General features: G+C 39.4%; 3 protein-coding genes across 7 annotated transcripts in view; all 3 read left to right on the top strand.

Annotated features, from left to right (window-relative positions):
* The window catches only part of kat6a (K(lysine) acetyltransferase 6A), a 43,480-nt gene extending 39,636 nt beyond the window's left edge, over positions 1 to 3,844 (top strand). For 2 of the 3 annotated variants that reach the window (XM_079607504.1, XM_079607505.1), the window contains exons 16-17: positions 68 to 320; positions 448 to 3,844. In XM_079607504.1, the coding sequence (XP_079463630.1) occupies positions 68 to 320; positions 448 to 3,701 (3,507 nt within the window). In that variant the 3' untranslated portion in view covers positions 3,702 to 3,844. The remainder of the gene's footprint in view (positions 1 to 67; positions 321 to 447) is intronic. The other variant, XM_079607506.1, reaches the window with a different exon arrangement.
* Positions 3,845 to 7,156: 3,312 nt separating this feature from the next.
* Positions 7,157 to 14,687, top strand: ap3m2 (adaptor related protein complex 3 subunit mu 2). Its single transcript, XM_079608595.1, has 9 exons — positions 7,157 to 7,300; positions 7,758 to 8,038; positions 9,318 to 9,489; positions 9,578 to 9,715; positions 9,811 to 9,896; positions 10,791 to 10,924; positions 11,975 to 12,182; positions 12,579 to 12,723; positions 13,437 to 14,687. The coding sequence occupies exons 2-9, from the start codon at positions 7,766 to 7,768 to the stop codon at positions 13,535 to 13,537; spliced, it is 1,257 nt and encodes a 418-aa protein (XP_079464721.1). The 5' UTR covers positions 7,157 to 7,300; positions 7,758 to 7,765; the 3' UTR covers positions 13,538 to 14,687.
* Positions 14,688 to 14,870: 183 nt separating this feature from the next.
* The window catches only part of tet3 (tet methylcytosine dioxygenase 3), a 42,922-nt gene continuing 30,278 nt past the window's right edge, over positions 14,871 to 27,514 (top strand). Inside the window, exons 1-3 of one of the 3 annotated variants that reach the window (XM_079608382.1) lie at positions 14,871 to 15,210; positions 17,603 to 18,309; positions 27,299 to 27,355. In XM_079608382.1, coding sequence (XP_079464508.1) covers positions 17,950 to 18,309; positions 27,299 to 27,355 — 417 coding nt within the window. In that variant the 5' untranslated portion in view covers positions 14,871 to 15,210; positions 17,603 to 17,949. Of the gene's footprint in view, positions 15,211 to 17,602; positions 18,310 to 26,484; positions 26,873 to 27,298; positions 27,356 to 27,514 lie in introns of those variants that run through there. The other 2 variants (XM_079608384.1, XM_079608383.1) reach the window with 2 other exon arrangements.

Here is a 27,514-nt window from a genome sequence, read left to right as displayed (position 1 = left end):
ATGCTGTGGATAATAAAGACATATTTTATTTCTTCTTCTTTTTTTTTTTATACTCCTGTTGTCTCAGAAGTCCTTTCGAAAGCGACGTGCACGTCAGCGCAGCCATCCCCACAGCAGTGTAGTTACAGAAACCATCTCAGAGACTACTGAAGTTCTGGATGAGCCATTTGTTGATTCAGATTCTGAAAGGCCCATGCCCAGACTAGAAGAGGAAACTCCATTCGGCAACCCTCTCCGACGCTACACAGCAGCCCGCAAACACATGGGACCAGTCCTTAAAAGTATCAACAGAGGGAATCTGACTGAATCAGAGGAAGACGGTTAGTACACCAAAGGACTCCTGCTGGGGTTATTATATGTGCATTCTTGAAAGTTTTGTGTGATATTTGTTTGCCAGTGTGTTTTAAAAAAATTCTTAAAGAATGGTTACCTCTTTTTTTTGTTCAGATCCCACTCCTGTGCTAAAGCCAATTGATGTCCTGAGAAGACCTGAAACTTCAGAGGCCACACAGAGAACAGGGGCAACAACTGAGATGCCTGAGGTCCCAGTAAAAAAGAAGAAAGGCTGGCCTAAGGGCAAGAGTCGCAAGCCACTCCACTGGAAGAAACGCCCAGGCAGGAAGCCTGGTAGTGGAGCCAGTCAGACAGCTGACACTAGTCTGGCAGTTCCATCCTCAGAGGACCCACCACCCCCAAAGATCAAAATGAAGCCTGGCAGAAAACCTCGCAGCTATTACCTTCAGCGGGCCCAAGAGGAAGCAGCGAGACAGGAATTTGAGCAAAGCCGATTAGCTCAGCAGAAGCAGCTTGATAATTCAACATTGGAGGACAAGACCTGTAAGAGGACAGCCAGAGCCATAACATCTGACCTCAACCCTGATAAGCAGAAAGACTCTGAAGAGGAGGATGATTTTCTTCAGAGCTTTAGAGAGCCATCTAAACCCAAAAGGCGAGGTCGGCCACCCAAAAATTCCAACCTCCCTCCCCCTGTACCCAAACCTTCTCCTCTGTCTGAGCCAGAAGATGATGATGAAGAGGATGACAGACCATGGGCAGTGGAAAAGATCAGCTGTCCAACGTCTCGTACCATGCCACAGTCTTCCAGCACCAGGGTCTCTCAGCCAAGAGCTAACACAGATGTGGCAGATGCAGAGGAGGATGAAGAGCAGGATGATGAAGATTGCGATAATGGGGTTAAGCGGAGAACAGCAACTACACCAGGTTCAGGAAGCCGACGTAGTGATGATCATGATGCAGATGACGAAGGGGACGGTCGTCTTGAGGAGAAAAGTGACTGCAGCAGTAGCAGTAAAAGGAAGAAGAGCCAAGACTCTGAGGATGATGTGGAGGAGCAAGAGGATGATGAAGAGGAGGAACCATCGTCGCCTGCTCGCTCTCCCCCTGTGAAAGAAGAACCCCAGAGTAGTGAGGGTTTTTTAGACATGCAGGTCAACGTGACACGGGATTATGTCAGCAAACAGGAGGAGGGCGAGGACGAGGACGAGGATGCAGAGGAGGTTCAAGAGGTGAAGAGTAGCTCTGCTGATACAGATGAACGCCGACGACGAGAGCAGGAGGAATCTGCAGCAGCTGCAGCAGCTGTAGAGACAGTAACCACCATTGCAGTCCCCTCTGAACCTCTGGACATGCAGCCTTTACACGTTGAGGATAAGTCTGTGCTCATGATGGGGGCTGAGCACTCACACCAGCATCCTGACTTCAAAGATGACCTGAGCCACCAGCAACACACACATCACCACAGCAGTGAGCTGGATCTAGAAACAGTGCAAGCTGTCCAGTCACTTACGCAAGGTGAGGCTCAGGAGGAGGATGCAGAGTCCCATGGAGCCTACCAGGACTGTGAGGAGACGCTAGCTGCCTGTCGAACCCTCCAGAGCTACAGTCACGGTGAGGGAGAGGAGGAAACACTAGCCCTGGTAGAAGAGTGTGGAGCCTCCCAGCACAGTCCCATGCCCAACCCAACAATGCCCACGTTACCAAACCAGTCTGTCCGTTCAGTCAACAGCCCTGGAATGACTCCTGGTCCTATGGACCCTGGACCAGGGGTGCCTGGTCCCACAGGAACTGGAGGGGGAACAGGCGGAGGGTATACCCAAATAACCCCAGAACATCCCAGCTCTCTATCTGCTCCCTCACTGCAAAACATGGAAACCTCCCCCATGATGGATGTACCGTCAGTTTCTGATCATTCACAGCAAGTGGTGGACAGTGGCTTTAGTGACCTTGGCAGCATTGAAAGCACCACCGAAAACTATGACAATCCGAGCAGCTATGACTCAACCATGGGTGGTGGAGGTAACGGAGGAGGAAATGGAAGTAATGGAGGTGGCATGTCTGCAGCTGCTGCAGCAGCAGTGGCTGCTTCCTCTTCTTCGTCATCTTCATCCTCTAGTTCAACCACACCATCGTCATCATCTTCGCAAGGCAACAGCTGCTCCTTCGTCTCAACTCCTGGGCTAACATCCTCTAGCACAGGCGTTGGCTCTCAGATCACCATGGGGAGCTGTAGCCTTATCCAGCAAGCAGGTCCTGGACCAACTAATGGACCTGGAGCTAACAGTGGTAGTGGCGTCCCACAACCTCCACCCCCACCTCCTCCCCCTTCTGCCAGCACTCCAACTTGTGGTATAAAGTCTCCACAAGGCTGCGTCATCGAAAGACCTCCAAGTGCCAGCCAGCAGCAACAGAAGAAAGTCTCGCAACCACCTCAACAGCAGCAAAACCCTCAGCCTCCACCCTCTGCTCCACCACCCCCTCCACCTCAACAGCAAGCACTGTCGCAGTGCAGCATGGGAAATGGGTTCGCTTCCACACCCATGATCATGGAGATTCCTGAAAGTGCAGGCAGCGGTGGTGGAGGCAGGAGTTTGTATGACCGCATGGGCCAGGACTTTGGAGCGGGTGGGTATGGTCAACCCTCAGCTACTTTCAGTTTAGCCAAACTCCAGCAGCTAACCAACACCATCATGGACCCCCATGCCATGTCTTACTCGCATTCAGCTGCTGTCACCTCATACGCCACAAGTGTTTCGCTATCCAACCCAGGCTTAGCACAGCTTGCTTCTTCCCCACACCCACCCTTGCCCCAGGCTCAGCCCACTATGACCCCACCTCCCAATTTGAGTTCTGGCTCCATGAACCTGGGCTCTTCCTTGATTCAGTGCAACATGACAGGCGCTAACATCGGACTACCTCCCCCTCCCCATACGCAGCGGTTGCAAGGCCAAATGGCTACTGTCAAAGGCCACATTTCAATTCGTTCCAAAGCCTCTCAAATTCCTGCAGGCTCCCCTCACCAGCAGCAATTGTACAGTCGCAGCTCTGGCGCTGTGACCATGCAAGGCTCCCCACGCACTCTAGCGGTGCAGCGTGGTATGATGACCAACCTTATGCCCACACCTGCTGCCTACAACTCTATGAACATGAATCAGCTAAATGCTGCCATGTCAGCTGGCTACCGAATGCCGCAGCCCATGATGAACAGCGGGTACCACAGTAACCCGCCCTATATGAACCAGCCGGCCCAGTACCCCATGCAGATGCAAATGGGCATGATGGGAGGGCAGGGTTACCCACAGCAGCCTATGCAGCCCAATCATCATGGAAACATGATGTACACGGGCCCTTCACACCACAGCTACGCTGGCGTCCCCAAACAGTCGCCTTACATGAGCAGATGAGCACCAGAGAACTAGCAGAGAGAACTGAGAGACATTCCCCACCAGACTCTGCATCTCTGTACGTGATCCATTTGTTTCCACCCTCCAAAGTCTGGGCGAAAAGGCAACACGATAAGTGAGCTTGGTGGAGAAAGAGGACATAGAGACTGCGACGATTTCTTTTCCTTTATAAATATTTTGTCGTCAAGCTCTGTTCCTTTTAGGTTCATTTCCCAATTGCCTGAGCTGATGGAGCTGGGGAAATGATGATGGGCTGATCATGTGAGATGATCTAATGGACCTTTATTGTGGCAAGTGTCATGCTCCTTCAGTCCTTCAGACCAGTCTGTCATGGTTGTACCAACAGGGGTTGGTCCGCCGAAGTGTCCGCCACTCCATCCATGCGACAGAAGGGGCAAAGCATATAAGCAGCTAAAGGGGAAGTGGACCTAACTTTTCAAACTGAGAAACAAATACATTTACGTTGCTAATGAACATACATTGAATCATGCACACAATCGTTCAATTGACATAGGAAGCCTTACCTTAAAAGAGACAAAATAATTGTAGATGGACTTTTTTCTTTTTTTATATTATATTATTATTATTATTTACTTTATTTTTTAAAATGTTCTAATTTTTTTCAATGACTGTTGAAATGCTTGTGTTTCAATCTGACCTTCTCATGCTTTATTATGTGTGTGGCTGTTCTGGACAAAGTGATTCATGCTCGCTCACTCATACACTCACTCATGAATACATTCGCTCACACACACACACACAGCTCTATAGCCACTTGAAAGCTTACGTGGAGGCACTTCTAGTCGGGACGCGCACGGTGTCCGAGTTGTCTGTAAATCTGTGTCTTCCCAGTATGGAACCGTGTATATCACAACTTAATAGTGGTAAGAGCCCTAATGGACATAAATAGTAATGACCATGCGTCCATAGACTGGACTGAACAGAAGTCCATGGAAATGAATAATGTAAATATTCTGGTACTACCTGGTTCACAGCACATACTCGTGAAATCTATTACACACACTTTTCACGAACACTCCACAGATGTCAATAGTGGGAAGGTCTTTAATTTCATACTACACAGTGCAGCGTCCACGTAATGTGGTGGGTCAAAAAGGGTTTTAACCACACAGCTCATCCAATGATGTTAACGATGCCTCCTGAAGTAGGCCTTACTGTGGCACCAGTAAGTAGCGCTCCACGTACTCCTGCTGATCATGCAGAAGAAATGTTGTCTGTTTGCCACGAGAGGGAGTTGTACAAATAATTAGATCCGTGTCTGCAATGCACACATGGACAAACGAACACTCATACCCGGGATAAAGGTTAAAGTGCATGATGTCCTGAGATGTTACTGTTTTAGGACAACGGGCAGAGAATTTCTTAATGTTCCAGTATTCATTGTCAATATGAGGAATCTTTCTCAAAGACCTGACGTTTCATATATTATTTGTGCGCTTTTGTTTTTCTGAATTTTATCAGACTGGGCAGCTTTCTTTTATGACACAAGCTGACTCTTTTTGACTTTAGAAGACTTATTGTAGAGAAAATGTTTTTTCTAAAATATAAAAAAAGAAATTCTGACATGGATATTGGTACTGTCATTTTTTTCACTTCTGTTTCAGGAAAAACAATGCATATTTTTTAGCTCGACTCTTGGGGTAAAATTATTAAGAAATTCAAAACTAAAAAAAATTACAACTCACTTTTAGTGAATTTAAGATGCCTTTAACCTTTCCATTCCATCTCATCTCTAGAGTTTTCTATCTTTGTGTAGTATATTAATGCTATTTTAAAACAAAAGGAAAAAACAGATATCTAAAGGTCACTTAGCGTTATTTTCTTTTATTTTCTTGGTTATTGTGTGTGTATAGGACAACTTCCTTACATCTACGAGGCATGTAAAAATGAGCTCAGTATATTTCTGTCTGTTTATATTGCTTACCTTTTCGTATACTTTGTAATTGTACATGGTGAGTTGTAAGCTAAGAGAGAGCCTGGTAGCCGGAGAAAGAGAGAGAGCCAAGCTGGGGCGCTCTGTGATGGTGGGAAGCGTCCACCTTCCACTCCTCTCTGTTTTGTCCTTGTATGTATTTCCATTTATTTGTTTCTTTCTTTTCTTTTTTTCTTAGCAAGTACTTTCAAAGAACTCTGTACATTTTAACATGAAACAAAAATAAATTATGTTGAGCCATTTCACTTGTTATTGTATTTCTTGAAAATTTTCAGGAGCAAATTATTCATTTCTTTTAATGAAAAGTCATGCTACTCTATCGTTTCAAAAGCAGTGTGTGCTTCGGTCAGATTGAGTTTGTTCAGGTTTTGAAAACTGGCTAATCTTTACAGTGTTCCTAATGTAGTCAGCAGTCTTGTAAATGAGTAAAAACTGATCTCTTATTAAGAAACTAATAGCTAAATAAGGTTTCTGAGCTTTTCCTTTTTATTCTTTTTACACTAAACTACTTTAAACATTTTATCAGACAAATCTTTTTGTTAAATTGCATTGCTCCTGTCTGCCTCTAAATAAAGAAAATGACTTGGGAAATCTTTGCATTTAGAAACAGGGTTGTCTGTTTTAGTTTATTATTTAGCTCTTTAACATGATACAATTACGAAGGGTTTTGTGCTGATTTTTCAAATTTGATAAATGTATGTGTTTGTGTGTATATATATATATATATATATATAGATTAAATCTAATTTTACAGTTAATTACCTTTGTCATCATGTACCACACTTAAAGTCTTTAATAACAGTTTAACAATATGTTTTAAGTTAATCTTCAGTAGATCTCAAAATGTATGTCCATCTTTTATACTAGACTATAGGATGTCGTCATACCTAAAGAAATCACTTCTAGCATTTAAATGCATTTTATTTCTATTGGGGGTTTATTTATTTTTAATTTTTTATGTTTGTTTTTGGACAGTGTAGTTTAGATGTTTTACAGAGTTGGCCCATATCATGGGTACACAATTTAAAGGCTTGAATAAAACATTCTATTAATACACAAATTAGTTGTAGCCTATTGTATATGAAAATTATCTGTATATATAGACAGAAATCCAATATAACATGCTATTTTTTGTTTCCTTATTTGAAAAAGACTATTTTTCAAAAGGGCATATGTACTAATACAGAGAAGTTAGAAACAAAGATAGTGACAGGATTAACAGGCATCTATGTGGAGACAAAATATGTTTAATAATTTTGTTTATGTGCGAAGAAGGCATGTCTTAAGTAAACGCATTATGTAGAGAGTTTATTGTCCTATGGAGGTGTTGGCAGCCCTTTTTTATTATTATTTTTACCTTTTTGCCCATTGTTAGAGGGCACGATACCTTGAGCCAATAAAAAAAAACGCTGTGCGGTGACGTTTATTTGCCCCTGTCCAATGAACTTTGGTTATTATTGTCATCTACCAATTAAAACTAGAGTGGGCGGGCACACGTGCTATACGTAGCTCACCATTGGTCAGAGCGAATGACAGTCAACAACACATTTTGTAGTCTCAAAAATAACAGAGAAGGAAGCGACATTTCTGGTTGTGCTTTATTTAAAAAAATCACGGGAAGTGGCAGAAATAAAATCCAGAAATCGTAAGTATTATTTCATGTATACGATATGAGCATTTGCACCCAAAGAAAAAGAAACGGCTGGTGAAAATGTGGAATGAATGAACCTTTTTAATCCGTAGCTTGTCACAAGACAGTCCTGTGATGCGAGAGAGGGAGGGGAGGAGAAAATATTAACGCATAGATACAGGGATGATGATGTGATCATGTTAACAACTAAACCAACTCGTTCCTGTCTCTTCATCCGAGCTTTTAAAACAATCTATTCTTCTATCCGGTAACCAGATAGGGATGTAGAATAACATATGAGCTCAGAGGCCTATCAGTTACCCATGAAGATGCTGGCAGGTTTACTGTTCTGTTATTGCCTGAACGACTAAAGAGACCATGTAGGCTTCAGATCTGCATTATTTAATAATCATGTCTGTCATAAAAATATTTTGTAATTTTGCGTTTCACATCTTTTGTTTTGTCTTTCCAGCTGTCACGATGATCCACAGTCTTTTCTTGGTTAACGCATCGGGGGATATCTTTCTGGAGAAGCACTGGAAGAGTGTGGTCAGCAGATCCGTTTGCGATTACTTTTTCGAGGCGCTGGAACGGGCCACGGAACCGGAGAACGTGCCTCCGGTGATCCCGACCCCGCACCACTACCTCATTAACGTGCTCCGACATCGCATCTACTTCGTGGCCGTCATACAGAGCGAGGTGCCTCCTCTGTTTGTCATCGAGTTCCTCCATCGTGTGGTGGACACATTTCAGGTTTGTGTGATTTTATTCTTCTGATTTACCATGGTGTCAGATTGTAATACCATTTTGCTTTGATATATGTCATAACGTGCATATTTTTGTGTCCTGCTTTTGCATTATTGTTATCTTAAACCTACAAAATGTCAGGTGGTGCAACTGTCCGAACAAATGAACAAACTAAGAAAACTATTTAAAATGGTGTCTTAATTATAAAATAAAATAAATTCATCCAGCAATTTGTATTTTCTCAAATGTCAGGGTGGCACAACTGCAAACATGGCTATTTTGTTATGAATTGACAAGGTAATGGTTAACATGATAATGCATCATCCATTGGAGTCCAACTGATCCTTGTGGCAGAGTGAAAAGGTTTGTAGATCTCTCTCAAATACTGGTATAAGCGGCTGAAGTATGGGTTGGTTGGTACACTTCCCATGTCAGGTGGTAAAACTACAGTATACATGCAACTATTTGGTTGTACCGCCTCACATAAAAAAGTAAATAAATGCATTTAAACACTTTGAAATGTTATTTAACAGCTGCAACTTTTTTAAATTCAACTCTAAACCAAACCAAACCAAACTAAACTCTAACCTTAAACCTATAGTAAGCCTATATGTACTTGATATTACTCAGTACTAAAATGTACAGTGTAACAAAGACACCTTCAAATAAAGTGTAACCCTGATTTGCTGCTCAAAAAACATTTCTTATTATTATCAATGTTAAAAACAGTTGAGCAGCTTAATATTTTTGCTGAAACAGTAAGGATATTTTGATGAATAGAAATTTCTGAAGAACAGCGTTTATTTTTAAATAGATTTTTGTATCATTATAAAGGTCTGTACTGTCACCTTTAAAGTATCCTTGCTGAATAAAATTATTCCTTTCTTTTAAAAAATTTAATATTATTGATCCCAACTTTAGAAATTTGAATTGAAATTTGAATTTGTACATGTCCAAAATGTTATCATATTACTATGAAATCATGCCCAACACCTCAAACAAAAAATAAGTACTGTGGCGCTACCATGGTACAGTGATGGTATCAGATGGTGATAACATAGTAGATCCGTTTAAAATATACGGAATAAGTACGATATTCATAGAACATGGTATTTACATTTACATTACATGTGGAAGATTAGATTACCGTGGTACATTACATGAACTACTGATCCGTTTTATAAAATATATTAACGTATTACTGAATTTAATATAAAGCATTCCTTTTAAGTGCTACCATTACTTCTGAAAACATTCATTTAACATGTTATATTTTCCCCTTTAGGACTATTTTGGGGTGTGCACAGAGGCAGCTATTAAAGACAATGTTGTTGTGGTCTATGAGCTGCTGGAGGAGATGTTGGATAATGGCTTCCCTCTGGCCACCGAATCAAACATCCTAAAAGAGCTTATTAAACCTCCAACCATCCTGCGCACAGTAGTGAACACCATCACAGGTATTCTGTGTGATTTTGTGGTGTGTTAAATGTCTCTCAGCTCGTGAATCCATAATAATAATGTCTTGCGTTTGTTATCTGTGCACAGGAAGTACTAATGTTGGCGAGCAGCTTCCTACAGGTCAGCTGTCAGTGGTACCATGGCGGCGCACAGGAGTCAAATATACCAACAACGAAGCTTACTTTGACGTGGTGGAAGAAATCGATGCTATCATTGACAAATCAGGTAGATCTTATTATTTGGCTCGAATTTCGCAGATGACATTCTGATCACTAACCTATGAATCAGTAAATAATTTATGAATATATTTTCCCTCAAAGGTTCCACTATCACAGCAGAGATCCAGGGAGTAGTCGACGCATGTGTGAAACTTACAGGAATGCCTGATCTCACCTTGTCATTTATGGTAAATCTTTTCAAAAAAAGTTTGCAGAATTTTTTGAAGTCCTCAACAACCAATTTTTTAAAAATAATAGTTTACCCAAAAATGAAAATGATCCCATACTGGTAATTTACTCACCCTCAAGTCATATTAAGTGTATATGACTTTCTTCTTTCAGACGAACACAATATATTAAATAATATCGACCGATAGTGGATTTTACCGATATTTAGGTTTGACCGTACGTGTCGATAAACCGATTAGTCAACCTGGATGCTTGGAATATACTGGTATTTAACATGGATACTGGATATAAAAAAAACATAACACTCCAAGTAAAACAGTGCTGAACTGAAATGTGCTATATGAAATAAATACAGTATATAAATATGAATATATATATAAAAAAGTTCTAGAGAACGAATTCTACAGAAAATAATTTAAACATTAAAATATTACAAGTTTCTTTAGCTATAACCTAGAAACATATGTACATTTTGTAACAGTTTTCAAGTCCCATTTGTTAACAAAGATGTATTAGCTAGCTTTAATGAACTACTATACTATATGCATTATGCAATATACATTTCTTTACAGCATGTATTAATATTTGAGCAAGACAGTTGTACCTTGATCATTCATGTTAGTTCATAGTTCATTAACCAGGTTAACAGATATAGTAAAAATTAAAACTCAATTTAAAATCCATTAGTAAATGTTGAAACTAACAATAAACAGTACTACAACATTTATTACCCTTAGTTAATGCTAAAAATTTAATCTCATTGTAAATTGTTACCATTTCATATAAATCCAAAGAGTCTGCTATGCTTAAAGATGACCTCTAATACTAACTCTAACCCAAATACCTTATTCCTTTTCTTTTTTCTTTTGCATTCGGCATCTTTCATTCTGTAGAACCCTCGACTCCTGGATGATGTCAGCTTCCACCCCTGTGTGCGGTTCAAGCGTTGGGAAGCCGAGCGAATTCTTTCCTTCATCCCACCAGACGGAAACTTCCGCCTCCTCTCGTACCACGTCAGCTCTCAGAAGTGAGAACATCCCAACATATGATTAGCTTTAACGGCAGGATTAGTAACTCACAGTGGGGAAATGACCAAACAAAAATCCCTTTCAGATATTCACTTTAGGGGCTTTCACACCAGAGGAACGTTTTCATAGTTCTTATAACTAGTGGAAGTACCTGCTTTTTGTGGTGTTCGCTCTGCAGGAACTGTGAATGATTTTAGTTATAGGAACGCCTTTTGGGGGAACTAAATGATCTCCTACGTCAGAGTAGTGTCTAACCCATCACAACAGGAACTATCAGTGACATAAGTGTACGTTGATTGGCCGAATGCATGCCATACAAAGCATCGTCACCAACCATTTTTAAAAAGCCATGTAAACGCAAAGGTTACATATACAGGAATTAAAACAGTGATGGCTAGCATTTACCTGTCGCCTTAGTCTGCCTCGATGAAATGTAGAACAGCAACTTGTAGGAGATTTAGTTTCTTAGCCCTCTTTTTTGCTTTTTCAATCACAAAAATGATACGACTACATTCCATCTCCACTATCACGAAACACACAACACACAACAAAAACACAGTGCCGATCACGCCATCCTCCAGTTGTTGAACACCATGCTTAAATGACGTCAATGTCGGCCAGCTTACTTTGCGAATGCAACCGGGAAAATGGCCCTAGGGGAACATTTCGTTCTCAGGGGACCTCCCTGGTGGTAGTTCTTATAACTACCTGGTGCAAAAGCCCCTTTTTTGAAGAGCAGTAGGACAATCTCAAGAATCCCTTACTAATACCAGTCATTCAATTCTGTTGTTGGTAACTTTTTTTTAAATGTTTTTGGAAAAAGTTTCTTATGCTCACCAAGGCTGCATCCATTTGATCAAAAATTCAGTAAAATATTATCAAATATATTTCTATTATAATATATATTATTACTAATATTAATACTATATTAATAAAATTATTATATTATTATATATCACATTATATAACATTTCTGAGCATGTGTTTATTTTGCAGTTTAGTATACAGTTATATCTGTGATTTGAATACTTCATTGCTTTATTCTTCAGCCTGGTGGCCATCCCAGTGTATGTAAAGCATAACATCAGCTTCAGAGAGGGCAGTTCTCAAGGTCGCTTTGAGCTCACCCTCGGCCCAAAGCAGACCATGGGCAAGGCGGTGGAATCGGTCCTGGTGAGCAGTCAGCTGCCCCGCGGCGTCCTCAACGCCAACCTCAACGCCTCACAGGGCACTTACACTTTTGACCCTGTCACCAAGGTAAACAAGCATTTGTTTCTGTGTTCGTTGTTCTTTAGGTGCTGCTGATGCTCATTTTGAGTTAACTAAGAGCAAACTTGATTGAACTTTTTATTTTTAAACTGTTTTTCCTTGTAAAAATCAGTTAGGTATGTCAAGTGTGCATTGTATTTTTCACGTGCAAAGGCTAAGAAGTGCTCCCTGATCAACAGATATTAATTAGTTTAATGGTGACAACATATAAATACTGACATTTTAATAGCAGGTCATGATTTACCAGATATGGGCTCATAAAATAATAAATATAATGTAATATAATGCTGTCATTATGTGCATCAGTCTTGTTATAAAGTTTCATGTGGATTTTTAACTGGCAGAAGTTAGTTAATTTTTGCGATGAATTGTTGTTATTTGCAGCTTTTGTCATGGGATGTGGGTAAGATAAACCCCCAGAAACTACCCAGTCTAAAAGGATCTGTGAGTCTCCAGGCTGGAGCTTTCAAACCTGATGAAAACCCAACAATCAACATCCAGTTCAAGATTCAGCAGCTGGCCATTTCAGGTACCGTAGATCATTGATTTCTTAACTGATTTTGCTTCAGAATTGATATAGGACATCAAGTGTTGACCCAACACAACACCAAGATTGTTCATAGAAAAGTAACAAAAAGTTGTGTGTTTTATACATTTTTGAAACCATTTTAGCCCACTAATTGCATTTAAACCGTTATGGGTTACACAAGGCTTTTAGTTCACATTTTGTGGATTCAGTTCACATTGTGGATGTTTATTGTATTATTTTACTATGCATAGTAAAATTTGCCTCTGGGGATATAAAATGTATTGCATTAAATATATATATTAATTAGTCCATTAAAATATCAAATTGGTTTGTTGTACCTCTGAGATTTTGTTTTGGTAAAATAAATTTGAACAGAGAAATGTTCACAGTTGACCTTCAGTCAGAATTATTTATTTTTTAATCTCCCACAGGGGATGTAATAAAGTATGTAATAAAGTGCTATTCTGCATATGAATGTGCAAGTGAGACAATTGCATTATCTGGCCAGGAGGTGGCGCTGTTTTGATTCTGAAACAGATGGTTGGAACAGCTGCACCTGTAACATGGCACTGTAAGACAGGGTTTCAAGCGCATTGACTGATCATTGATTCAGTTCTTTTAGCATTCGCAACCTTTCCCCAAAGACTCTATCGTGCCACATACATACGTGCTTCGCAACTGACATGTTTGCTTTCCACTTTCTCACCCGACAGGTCTGAAAGTAAATAGGTTGGACATGTACGGCGAGAAGTACAAACCTTTCAAAGGCATCAAATACATGACCAAGGCTGGCAAATTCCAGGTCCGAACCTAGAGGACCTCGTTCTGCTTCCATTCCATAATTAAAACAATGGGTTTATGGCAAAATGGGGACGAAGAAAAGAGAGAGGGAACAGGTTTGAGTAAATACATGTCCTTTGGAATGCATTTCAGGATTTTTTCAGGAAAATGTATGATAAGTCTGTCAGCCATTAATGGAAGCGTGTGACTCCCAAAGAGGCAATGTTGTTATTAACACTATCAATGTGCTATTACAGGTCCACCCATGTTAAAGGGACAGTAACTACATTTCTGAGCCTCATTTTCTTATTTAAGAATGTTTCATCCATTTTATTTACAGCTTGTTTGGATAACATTTGCTCTTAAACCTCCACCAATCTCCTGTGTTCATACCTTTTTTTGATTTATTTCCTATTGTCCGTTTTATAATTCTGTCCTTCACACATTTCCATCCTGACATTTCTGAGTCTCATTTCTTCATGAGATTGAACTGCACTGTTATGTATTGATCGGTGCCTCTGAGAAGTGAGGCAATAGGTGACTAATTTCTGCATTGCAGAACAATGGTCTTATATTACCATTACAGACTGATTTTGGCTTCCGTCCCCAATGATTGTGTGCAAAGTAAACCATATTTCTGATGGTTTACCACTGAAGCTTATCTTTATTTGTTTACTGTACTATGTTGACAGTATAAATCTTTTGTTTGAATGTTTTTGGAAACTGTTTCTTATACTATTTATTGCATAACTGACCATAACAATCCATAATAATGCTATATCTGATGCTTGATTGTATCATTTGTCTTTCCCAGAATGCGACATGCATTAAAAAAATGATGGACTCTTAGCACAGTACTTGCATCTGTCCAGTCATTTAAAGTGCAGTTCTATAGATTTGATGATGATGATGATGATTCATGGTTTGTTTGCTTATGGAAACTGAATTAAATTTAGTAGGAAAGATATGAATTTTGTTTTTAGTATTCTATTGATGTTGTTTTCTTTCCTCCTTACTGTTTTTCAGATAGATACAACTGTTTACAGTGCTATGTAATAAAACATACACAAAACGCCCTGTTTGGCAGTGTGCATCTCTTGAACCAGGCAAATTTTAGAAATATTGTGATTAAAATGTGTATTATGTTAATATCTAGAGATTAAATGTCACCATGTGGTAATGATGTTGGCAACGTGTTATACCAATGAGTCTTGAAGAGAGCGTTTAAAATTTTTCTTCTCTTAAAGTTCTGTTCAAATCTAGACATATTGTCACCGCGGTGACGTAATTTTAACCCTATCGTTCCACGGGACTCTCTGAACTCCATTCCGCAACTTACTTCAATCTCTCGCCGCCTCTCCTTCCTCCTCCTCATCGTCTGTTAACTCTAAAACTTCCCTAGGGTAGATGGACGAGACTTAGAGGAAAGTTTAAAGGGTCTGTCCCATTATGAAATAGCAACTCTTTTTTCTTATCGTGAAATTCGCCATGTCATGTCCTGACTGTTTAGAATTTGTTTTAACCCGTGCAGCAAATTAACTTTTCCCTCATTTGCACTGCATTTTAAGATAAAAACTACTTGCGTTTTAGTCATTCTAATCATGTGGAGTTGAATGTGCATGTCAATTGTTTTTATTTTTGCAAGTAAATCATCTTTTTAATCTAAATGGGGTTTGACAAGACGCACGAGCACGTTTCCATCGCTTGGTAAGTCCTTCCTGCATATTATTTCTTTACATTTTGGAAACTTTTCCTCTCAGGGGAAAAAGTTAGAAAACGTCAGTTTTACACAAGTGAAAGATGTGTATTCTCCTGTGTTCGTTTTTGAATCCCTAATGAGGTGATTAGCGCAATACACATCGATTACTGATAACTTTTTCGATTCCTATGCGGTGAAAATGAGAGCTATCAATGTAACGACAACGCCAGAAAACGTTTGAACTGCCTTTGTTACAATGTATTGAATGCGTTATAAATGTAACATTCTGTTCACTCAGAAATATTCTCTTTTTGTGTCTTTGTAACAAATCGCACCCGGCAACGCTGCAACACGCACCCCGGGGTGTTGTTTTCTTTATGCAGAAGGGGGGGCCTTGCTGATGTGTCGTTTCTCTCACCCTTCCAAGGAAAACTGACACTTGTTTGTCAACATAAATAGGAAAAGCTAATACAGGCGTTTATGTGTTCACAGTTTAAGCGATCATCGCTGGTTTTTATTACACCTCAGTTTCTTGAACTCTTCATTTTTGCCGCCAGTTAAAGCGCCCGGCTGAGTGAGGAGCCACGTGCTCAAGTCTCAGAGAGCGCGTGCGACACACTTGACTGGCTGGTTTTTATATTTGGGCCATTTAACGATTAGGCAGGATTCCTTAGTTGTCGATTGCAGGATAGGCTATAGCCTACTTTTCATTTCGCCATACTAGGGTTCATATGTGTTTATTTTGCTCTAACTCTGTGCTTATGTAGCCTTCTCAGTTTGAATATCATTACTTTAGTTTCATTCAAAAGATCGCTCACTACTAGCAGATTAACCCTTAAATATTTTGTAACACGGGGTGAGTTGTAACACCGTTATTTAGTAAATTTATAAATTAGGCTACCTACATGGGTTAAATGACTGTTACCATCGTGAGGTGACAGTAGCCTATAGGCAAGTGTAAAAATACGAAGGATTAGCAAGACAAAACTATTTTCACATGTAAGTATTATTTCAAGTAGGCCTACAATATAGTAATTAATGGACGTTAAAACAAATAATCCGAACCAGCAAGTTCTTTAATTCGATAGATATGATCTCTAATCAAGTTTTAGATCTGCAAACTAAAAATACTTGACTAACCAGTCAAGGGAGGCTTGTAACGCTTTCCAGTGCTGGATTCACAAAAAAATTGCACAAGGTAGGATGATAGTAGTCATGAATACGGGCGCACATATTTTCTGTTATGCTTTTAGAATGGTCGTGTGTTTGTTCCAGTTTTATTTGCTGTTTTCCTATGTTTTCAATATGTCTACACCCCTTTACACAGTTCATGTGCGTTGTAGGCTATGTCTTTTAATTTGTATCAGATAAAAGTGGGAATATTGTTACAAAGTTTAAGAGCGCGTGAAAACTCTGAAAAATTCTGCTGTATTAAATAAAAGAATCGGTCTAATCTTTATTTAACCCACAACATCGAATGCAACGTGGAAAAAAAACTATAGGCTATTTTGCTCACACTGCCAATAATGTATATAGACTCTACAACTTCTTAATAGGCTTTTTAAAAAGAAAGTCATACTCGACTTATTTTGAAGAAGATTGGATGACTTGCCGCAGCAGTTTATATATATATATATATATATATATAATATATATAGCTAGGCTACTAATTAGGCTACTCTGCAGTGTGTTAAATATCTGTCGAAACATTAAGCCAGGCACAGAGGGAATTCCTCATTAAAACCCTTTACCTTCCACACATTCTTTATCAAGTAAGTAACGCGCCATTGCGAATCAAATCAATCTGTTAACGATTCCTCACTGACGTGTAACTATACAATACCTTAACAACAATGCTCAATAATACGTGCGCTGCGTGACCCGTAGTTACTGTTAAAATATTTGAGTTTATTGACGGTCCCCAAGCGCTGAACAAAGAGCGTCGAGCGAAAGACCTGCATTGAGACTCATAGAGGACAAACAAAGAGCTGTGGAGAGCTGTGCTGTCTCAGGGATTCGCCATTCTAACCGAGCATTTTCTCACATTTCACACGTAGTAGCCTACCTATCGTGATTCTGTATCTTTGTCTTGTTTGGGATTTTCTCCATTGGAGATAATTGAACGAGACTGAACAATAATCATGAAATTTCAGGCTGATACTGTCAATGTCTTTTGACATATGACCTTTATCATGAATCTTATTAAAAACTTTATATTACATAGATAATATATCCATTTCCCAACTTATTTTAGCCTAAATTACAGATAGATTATAATATCTACTTATTATTTTGATATTCATTTAATTTTTTTGTACATATAACCCAAACTTTGGCAATATTGTATTATTTACAGTCATGCCACTAATGCAATAATTGTTTCTCTCTCTCTCCATACAGTCCCCAGACCGCCTTAAGTGGCAATGAACTGAACTGCTTTATGTCTACATCCAAATGACATCAAGTTTGTGTAACAGAGAGATGCTCCCCATCACCTGCGGCCTTATTACTAACATTCCTGCACCTGCAGGTGAATGACGTCATGCCCAGAACTACCTCTTGTGCCCATCGCCACCCTTTAAACCCCTTTTGCAAACATTCTTCCATGTGGTCCTAACACAGCACACACACTTTATGGACTGGTCTGTGCTGTGTTGTAAAGAACCTTATATTTTACCTTGTATTTTGAAACCGTTAGCGGCCACTTTTACCACTCTCTTGTCCTTAAGGAGAGTGGGACCCTCAGTATGCACAAGCTGAAGGGTGGCTCTGGCCCTCCCGTCCAGGACATATATGAATTCTCTGTGGACGAGGAGGACCCTAAAGTGTTCCTCGGGGCCCGGAGCACGAGGGTGGTTTCTCCTGCAGCTGACTACATCAGGTCTGAGCATGAGCAAGCAGGCATGTTCACCTTGGTGGAGGACCAGGAACTGATGGAGCATCTGGTACCCCAAAAAAAGAAAAGGAAGAGATGTGGCGTATGTGGGCCTTGTATGCAGAAGGAGAACTGCGGCTCCTGCAGCAACTGCTTGAACAGAAAGATCGGACACCAGATCTGCAAACTGAGAAAGTGTGATGAGCTGAAGAGGAGGAAGAGCCCATGGGAGGTAAAAGATCTAATCATATTACACTTCTGTTTCTGTACATAAACAGGGATGGGCTTAACCAATAAGTAAGGCAAGCAGCCACTTAGGGCCCCAGCAAATACCCAGAAGCATATAGAAACAATATTGAACTTTAATGGTGATATCTTGAATATACAAAAAAATTGTTAATGTTAACATTGCATCTTGCGAATGCGGGGACCCCTTATTGTGGATTACTTGGGGATCATTCCATTAGTTCTGAACGTGAGCGAGCAATTCGACACTTAGAGAAAGTTAAACCAGACTCAGTAGAGCTAGAGCGAGTGCGAGTAAAACGGTAGCAGCAGAGCGAAGTCAATGGTAAAGTTGTCAGGAATAAATTAATAATAAAAACACGCAGTTACCCAAGTGAATCAGGAAAAAAAGAAGAGACATAAAAGAATGTGGCCAAGAATGACAATGTGCCAAAAGAGTGCTGTGAGCTTGTTAGGAGAGGGCCAGTTCAAATCACAGATCATTTCCCAGTGAACAGTGCTGGTCGTAGATTCATACACAGCAACTACTTCATTAATATGAAAATGTAAAACAGTGACAAGATCAGACTCGGTTCTACGGGCTGCTAGAGAAACTGTAATAATAGCATATGCCTGAAACCGATATTGCAAATGCTCCAGGACATTTGTGTTTCCGTTCTGGGGAACGTCAAAGGTTTCTATTTACAATGTGTTTTTGCAGCGTTGAACAATGTAGTTAATTACCGGTAGTTTTTATTTGTGAATTCATTATTAATTATTTTATTTCACAATGAGAAAATACATTTACAGATCACATTACATTAAGATTTGACATATAGTTTGCAAATGAGGGTTACAAAGGTGAAAGGGTGCATAGATGGTGTGTTGGGGCATTATACCTGGAATTGCTTAGGGTTGGGGTCCCCAAATCACAAAGTCCACCCCTGTACATAGAAGCATGTTACATATCTATCTATGTAATCTGCAAATGTTGTTTGGAGAATTTAACACTCAAAGGCAGGGCTACAGGCACCACTTCCTGTCTGTTAACTGTTATTGGTCCACCTAGACTCATTCCTTACCCGTCCTGTCTTGACTCGTCTACCTCATCCCTCCATTCTCGCCTTGTAATTAGGCTACCTGACAATATGGCAAGTTTCTTAAAGAGTCTCAAATGAGAATAGTTTTTTAATATAAAACTCATGTTACATAAATAACATTCATGTAGATTTAGAGCATTAATGTAGTCCTTTCAGCACAATACACTCATAGTGCATTAATTTCCACTTGATATATTTGATATTTTAATTATTATGATATTTAAATGTATTATTATGTATACTTAACATACGTATTATATGATTATGATGACATGATTAATGGGAGTTAGTACTTTGTTACACTATGCATCAGTGGCATTAAGATGGTTTGACTCCAGTATTGTAACTGCTGGCTGTTTGTGTGTTAAGGAGCATGTTTGTGTTTGCACATCGCTTTGGGAGGTTAGCTAAGGTATGGAAATCAGCCCACAGAGACTGAAAAGCATTGAAGAATTGCTCAGCTGCTCACTGCAAAGCTCCCTCTCAACAGCTTAACAAAATGAGCCTCTCTTTGTTTGTTTTTTTGTTTGTTTAAAAAAAAAAAAAAAGAGGCAGCTGCTGTAGTGTGTCCTTTTTCCCGAAGTATCACATATGAGAGTGGCTAATCATACCTTTTATTTTTCCAAAGAGCAGCTGTCTAAAAGTCTGTTACTCTGACAAACAAGAATTCACTTTTCCTCAGTGTATTTGGCATTATAGAATCTTTACCAAATTCAAATTGAACAAGATTTGCACTTTGATTTTGATGTGTGTTTATCCATGCACATGTATTTGTCATCATGTTAGGGTGTCGTGTATGGTGGCCAGGGTGTTGCTTTGCAGTTGAATCTGTGTTCTGAATGTTTTTTTTTTAGCATATTGCTATTTTTGGTACTTGCTAGGGTATTCTGAGTGGTTGCTCGGTAGATGCTTTCTGGCATAGTCCAAATATTCTAAATTTTTTAGCAGAGGGGTTGGACATTGAAACTGAAAAACCTGGTTTTAGACTACAATCATTTATTAGTATGATGGGCCTCCTTTTGTGGCCAATTCAGCATCAAATTCGTCTTGGGATGACAGATACAACTCCTTACAGTGGACAGAGGGATTTTGAGCCTTTTCTCTTCCAGAATAGTGGCCAGGTCACTATGGCCCTGTTTTCACCTGGTATTCAGATGCGATTTGGTCGCTTGTCCGAGCTTGTCCACTTTCAGTTAACATTAACTAAGTATGAAGTGAACAATACTTCTACAGCATTTATTAATTCTAGTTAATGTTAATTTGAACTAATACATTATGGAAATCAAATGTTGTATTTGTTAACAATTTTTATGCACTCTGAGTCTGAACTAACATTAAAAAACAATGAACTGCTGGATTTTTATTAATTAACATTAACAAAGATTAATAAATAATATAACAAATATATTGCTCATTATTAGTTCATGTTTGTTAATACATTAACTAATGTTAACAAATGAACCCTTATTGTAAAGTGTTACCGTGATACTTAATAGAGTTAATCTTAAGTATGTTTTTAATGCCCATTTTAATTGTTTACAAGGACAAAAATGTTGTATTCAGTTAATATTACTTGAATAGTAATAGCACAGCTCTCCTCGCCAAGCCACACGATTTCAGGCGTCATTCATGTCCGAAGCACAAACTGTGTGAGTTTTGCACAGAAGTTTAATGTGTATATATGGCATTCTGCAAAGTAGCAATAGTATTTGAAATGTTTCCTATTAATAATAATCACTACTGATCTGTTTTGTTAATGGATATATATTTTCTTTCTTAATTTACTTTTTTTAGTTATCATACCTTAATTTTTTCCTTTTTCAACAGCAGCTTAAAAAGTTTAGGATCATTTTTCGAGGGTAAGCGCTCTCACATGGGTTCCAGTTGTGTGTGTGTGTGTGTGTGTGTGTATATGCGTTTGAGCAGGTTTAGAGTCTCAGTGCAGAGAATTCCTTTCGCTTACTTTATATACTCTGCTCTTTGACCTTTGACCATTGGAGTCGTGGGGGCTGACCTGTGGCCAAATAGAAGAGGAAGGAGAACGGGGGAGGGATAGAGCGAGAGACAAAAAAAGAGAACCAGAAAGAGGAGATGAGAAGTTCAGGAAGCAAAAGAAATAGACAAACCGTGGATAGGTAAAGGAGAAATGCAGATAAACAGAAAGGGCAGAAAGTGCAAAGGACAGTGAGGACAATTGAAGGAAAGGTATCCATGTCTTTGTGTGCTTGTGTGGGAAATAGAAAGAATTAGATCTTTGATTTTATAACAGGAAAGCACAATACTCCCTCTCTCTTACACTCCTTCCCACTCTCCCTCTGTTTTCCCTAATTATTGACCAATGACCATACAATTCAAGGCATGGAATGCTTCTGGTTACATTTTAGCAAGAAAAAGTGGCGGTAGATATGTACAGATGGATACTCCAGAGACTGTCTAGCTTCAGTTCACAACAAAGCACTACGTTTTTCTACAAGCTTTTAAATTGAAAGTGCATTCCTCAATTTCATTGTGTTGGTTGAGTTTGTTTGTATGTACACATACACCACCGTTCAAAAGTTTGGGGTCGGGAAGAATTTTTAAATGTTTTTGAAAGAAGTCTCTTATGCTCACCATGGCTGCATTTATTTGATTAAAAATACAGTAAAATCAGTAATATAAAAAAAACATTATTACAAATTAAAACAACTTTTTCTATTTTAATATATATTAAAGTGTGATTTATTCCTGTGATGGCAAGTCTGGATTTACAGCATCATTATTCCAGTCTTCATTGTCACATGATCCTTCAGAAATCATTCTAATATGATGATTTGGTGCTCAAGACACATTTCTTATTATTATCAATGTCGAAAACCTTTGTGCTTCTTAATATTTTAGTGGGAACTTTTTTTTAATAGAAAGTTAAAAGGAACAGCATTTATTTGAAGTGGAAATATTTTGTAACATTGTTATGTCTTTACTTTCACGTTTAATCCTGCTGAATAAAAAGCAATCATTTCTTTCTTTTTTAAATCTTACTGATCCCAAACTATTGAACAATATACTCAGTTTAATTCAAAGTGACTAAGAGTATTCAGACAGTCTAACAAATGCATAATTGTAAATGTAAAATGTTAGACACAAAGCTGTTGATTTCACATACAGTCCTTATACTTAGAAGTCATGCTGGAAGCAGGAAAGGGAAGTAGTTTCTTACAAAATGGGAATGTTTAACTTGTATACACTTGTATACCTATTTCTATTACTGTTGTACTCACAAAGCATTTTATCAATGAACCTTATAACCTATTGTTATCTCAAACTCTAAGTAGCAGTGTATACAACTATTAATAGATATATTTCTGATAACATTAGTTGTTGTTTTTTTGTTGCTTTTTAGCAGTCAAAGACATTTTTGAAAGACCAGTTTGCTGTTTTTGTTTAATAGCTAAGATCAGACAAAGGATGAGGTGGATTAGATTTAAATGTCTGTCTGTGTGTTTGTCAGGGTCACCCATCCCCCCCTCGCCGCTCCCACCCTCTTTCCCTCCTCATCACTTCACTGAGCACATGAAAGAGACCGGCTCTAAAATCTGCCCATTGAAATCTCACATGTGCAGCAAAACATTCATTAATAAATCACTGAATTCTGAGAAACCCAGTAGCATAAATGTAAACTAATCCAAATCCAAATTCACAAAGCATTTTCGCTTGGCATGTGTACACAAAACCTAAGCACCTCTGAACACATGCCTTGTTGAATTTGAGATTGAAAGTGGAAAGATATGATATTATCTTGAACAGCTATCCTTGCTGTGCTACAGTGTCCAAATTGGCCATGTTTCATTGAGCTGACCTCTGCACTATACCTCCAGCTGACTTAACTATTGCCTGGCAACCAAATCACATTATAGCCGGTTCCACCAATCAGAGCTTTGCACTGAGTCAGAATGAATGTAGACCCAGCATGCATGACAGGTAGCAGCACTCAATAATGCTAATAAACCCCAACCAGTCACTGAACGAGAATAATTACTGTAGCTGTTAGCTTTCTGTGTGTTTGGAAGATGAGCAACATTAAGCAGTTAGAACTAAATCTACATTATATTGGATATAGATGTGAAAAGGTGCATTTGAAAATGAATGGCAAAGTGAAATAATGCAAACTAAAGAGGGCTCTTCACAAATGACTATCACTGCCCATTTATTGATCCATTCACTGCAGTATGGATCAGTCAGTGCTACAGTATATAGAGATTGTCAACAGGGCTGCTGCATCAGTCATGTAAGACTAGAAACTGAGATACTTTGTGGAGAATTAATCTTAAAAAGAATGCATTATTAAATCACATGCATTAAAAGTAGTGCAGTTTTTGCATTATTATTTTTCTCTCTGTCATTTGGTCATGTCTCTTCCGGAACAGCAATGCTACTCTTGGCTTGCATGAGATTTTTGGTTTATTCTAAAGCTTTTTTAAATATTGTGGACAAATGATAGCCTCCTCGACATTAGCTTGCATGCAACGACTATACCGCTGTATAGTTTTTACCACTTGAGGGTTTCTAATTTATTCATTTTTTGTCCGTAAATTAAATACAAACAGAACCCATTTTTATTTGGATAGCTCATGTATTAGGGTTAACATTCAAACTTCGAATACTACAATAACTGGGTAATCATTTAGTAATTTTTTGTTTTTATTTATTTCTTATTCCCAGTGATGATTGTTATTGCCCTCTCATTACTGTAATGAGACCCAGGGGGAAAAAAAGTGTTTTGAAGGTATTACGGTAAAAGAGAAGTGAATTACTGTAATAAATGAAAGTAAAACAAATACTACCATGATGTACAAGTACTTAAATAAATCTACATATCTATATGTAAATATAAGTATTTATTTATTTATTTAATATATGCATCATATTTTTACATGTTATTTTATTCTATTTTTTTTTTTAGTTTGGGGTGAAATATGACCTAGACAAGTTCTTGGCAGATTTGAGGAGATTTTATTTAATAACGTAACGGTAACGCAGTTAAAATTTTCCATTTATGTACAGTACTAGGCCCGAAGTGTGTGTGTGTGTGTGTGTGTGTGTGTGTGTGTGTGTGTGTGTGTGTGTGTGTGTGTGTGTGTGTGTGTGTGTGTGTGTGTGTGTGTGTGTGTGTGTGTGTGTGTGTGTGTGTGTGTGTGTGTGTGTGTGTGTGTGTGTATTGGAGCAGGGTCTTAGAAACTCAATGTGGATTAGTTGAATTTGCGGTGCCATTGTTTGACAAAAGTGGGAGGAGGGAGTTAATTAGGATTGTTAATCCTTCTGTTATTACAACGATGTCTCAACCCTCATTTAAACTCACGCAGGCTCGCACACCTTTGCAATTCATTGACAATGAAGCCCTAATGATGTTTCTGCAGTCTAACCACGAGAACTTTACGTAAGCGTGTGCGTAAAAGTGGGTTGGGGGGGTCACAGGTAGGATTATGACAATTTTCAGACAGCCTAAAGGGGATTTGCTTTGATACAGCCTGAATCACCTGGCCTGTTATGAGAGTGCTAGGAAGGAGATTAATGACCACTTAGGCACTTTGGCTCTCATAACAAACCAGGTGATTCAGCCAGTATCAAAGCAAACAGATGAGATAACATCAGGAAGACGGCAGTCGTTCTGAATGCATTTGCACCACAACTCTCTCCGTCAGTAGAACATGCTTTTGACGATTCCATTGGGCAAAAGCTCAGAATGACATTCACATTGTTTCTTATGATGCTTGGAAGCGTAAAGAAAAAAGTTAAACAGAAATTTGGTGCCACAGCGCAACCTTCCCTAGTCTCGTGGTTACTGCAAGCCTTCACGCAGATGCACACATGCACGAACACGGTGTTACTGGAACTCCCACGCTGCGTAATCCACTCTCATCACAACTGCTGCGTCACCAATCGTCCGCTGGTTCTTCGAAGCCTGAGCGCACGCTTCCCTCCACTCTCGTCCTCCACATGTCTCTGCTTAAGGAAAATACAGGCAAATCCTGAGGATTATGAAGTCAAATTAAAGCAAATTAAATTTTGATCTCTTTAATTTTCACATTTCTGATTTTGTGATTCGCAGTTGCTGTTTTCTGGTTAATTAATGGAAGCACGTACGCTACTAACCTTTCGTCGTCAGTTTTGTTGCACTCGAAATAACCCAACTCGCGCATTTCCATCTAGCAGTCTTTTGTAGGTCTGGCCAGCAGAGGTTGTAGTCTACTGTGTATGGTTTATAGACTTTGAAAGATTGAAATTGGAGCATTTATAGTGCTATTTTAAGCATGCACACATGCTTTGCACAGTCTGTCATTCCTGAGCGTTTAAAACAGCTGCGATTTGACTAGCATTTGCGATGCAATGTAAGATCAGACGAATGTAAAATGGTGTTACGTTCTCATATGGTTTTCACAATGTTCTAATTTTTTGGTTGGCGTAATGGAAGAAAACTAGAATTTGTATGTTTCCTTTGTGTTTTTTCAAACAACTGTTGGCAGCTGATCGTATGTCACTGGCTGGATCAAGAGGGTCGGATATGTGTGTGTTTTTCTGTCAGTGACATTGTTCGTCTGCGTCATGGTACCAAAGACACGGCGTGCAGATGCACGTGTGCAGTCCAGTCCAGTTGTTGCAGGCAGCCGAGACACAGATGGTCTTCAGTGATACCACATTCCAGAGCCATTGTTTAAGGAAGGCAAGCCGGGTTAGATAATTGACAGCCACAGCGCAAGAGAGAGAAACCCTTCCCCCCAGTCTGAAACGCACAGACGCACATGCACATGCATTGTTCACAGCACGCGCCCTCTTCTCTTCTCTTCTTTATCCAGCACATCCCGCCCTCGCACTCTCTCTCTCTATGTCTCTCGCTCATTCTCTCTCTCCTCTTGTCTGTTTCACCCTAGCAGCAGTGCTCATGCTCGCCTCCGATTGGCCGACGGCCGCTCTTTGTGAGCTATCGGTGGCGTGACGCCGCCTTGCGTGCGTTTGTTGAGTGTGTGTGTTGGTCGGAAAGGAGGCGGGGGGAGTATTCACATCACGTATTCTGTTCGCTTTTTCGTTTGGAGAGGGGGGAAGGGGGGTAGAGGAAAAAGAAAGAGAGGGAGGAGGCTATAGTGCAGCACTGATAGCGATCATACTGCCTTTTAAAAAAAAAATGCTCTTCTGTGTATATGTGGTCGAGCCATGAATTGGAGGAAGTGAGAGAGAGAGAGAGAGGCAGGCAGGGAGGGCGAGAACGAAAGAGCGTACGAGAGCTAATGTAAAACAGGATTAAGAACACAAGATGGCTTCCTGAATGGACAGAGACCAGAAGAGAGAGGGAGAAGAAAAGAAAGATAAAGAAAGACAGACAGAAAGAGAGCGAGCGAGCGAGAGGTGGGGGGACGCAGAGAGAATGCTTCGGGTCTTCTGATGGGGGATACCTCTCGCCACCGAAGAGCAACACGCAAAGGCAGCGAGGCTGAGTAGGTAAATATTTATTAGCACAGGGAAAAAATGACGGACAGTAATGGCAGATGGGGGGGGGGGACTTCTGAACAGCACTGGTTTATAGAAAAGCTGGGGTCAGAAACAACTAGCTCACAGTTAAATGCCTTTTTATGTCATTCAGGTTTGTTTTATATCATAATTGGCAGGGTTGTGTAAATGTAAAGGACATAATTTGATAATTTATTTAACATGTTCTGTTTATGCATGTAAATGAGCCATGTCATAAGTAAAAACCTTTCTGACTCTTTCTGCTAAATTATTATTATTATTTTTTCAATAAGTATCATGGGTTATGAAGGTTTGGATAATTATGATTATAACTATGACTAATTGTCATTGATGGTTATTGATTGATCTCAATCTTTTTCTCTCTCTCTCTTTCTTTTTACATGGTTGTCCTGGAAGGTGGAATATTTTGAAGACGTAAAAACCCAGTCCATAATCCCAAACCTGGCTAAAGAGGTGAGCTAAATAACCTTTGGCCAGCTGTCTCTCTGTATGTATCTTGTTACAGCACATGTCAACTATATTTGATAGTCCTTTAGTTCCCTGAGGTTTTCTTCAGAGTATGGGTATGAATGAGAAACGGTACAATGTTTTGAGCTGCAGTTGATGATTTGT

This window comes from Phoxinus phoxinus, assembly GCF_949152265.1.
Source record: "Phoxinus phoxinus genome assembly, chromosome: 3".
Taxonomy (NCBI): Eukaryota; Metazoa; Chordata; class Actinopteri; order Cypriniformes; family Leuciscidae; genus Phoxinus; species Phoxinus phoxinus.
This window is presented reverse-complemented; position numbering and strand designations above follow the sequence as displayed.

Bases quoted from the DNA above. Each gene is read 5' to 3' on its own strand.
- ap3m2 (XM_079608595.1), top strand. From the start codon at position 7,766: ATGATCCACAGTCTTTTCTTGGTTAACGCATCGGGGGATATCTTTCTG. The intron at 9,716-9,810 runs GTAGATCTTATT...TTTCCCTCAAAG, and splicing joins TGCTATCATTGACAAATCAG to GTTCCACTATCACAGCAGAG. The intron at 10,925-11,974 runs GTGAGAACATCC...TTTATTCTTCAG, and splicing joins TACCACGTCAGCTCTCAGAA to CCTGGTGGCCATCCCAGTGT.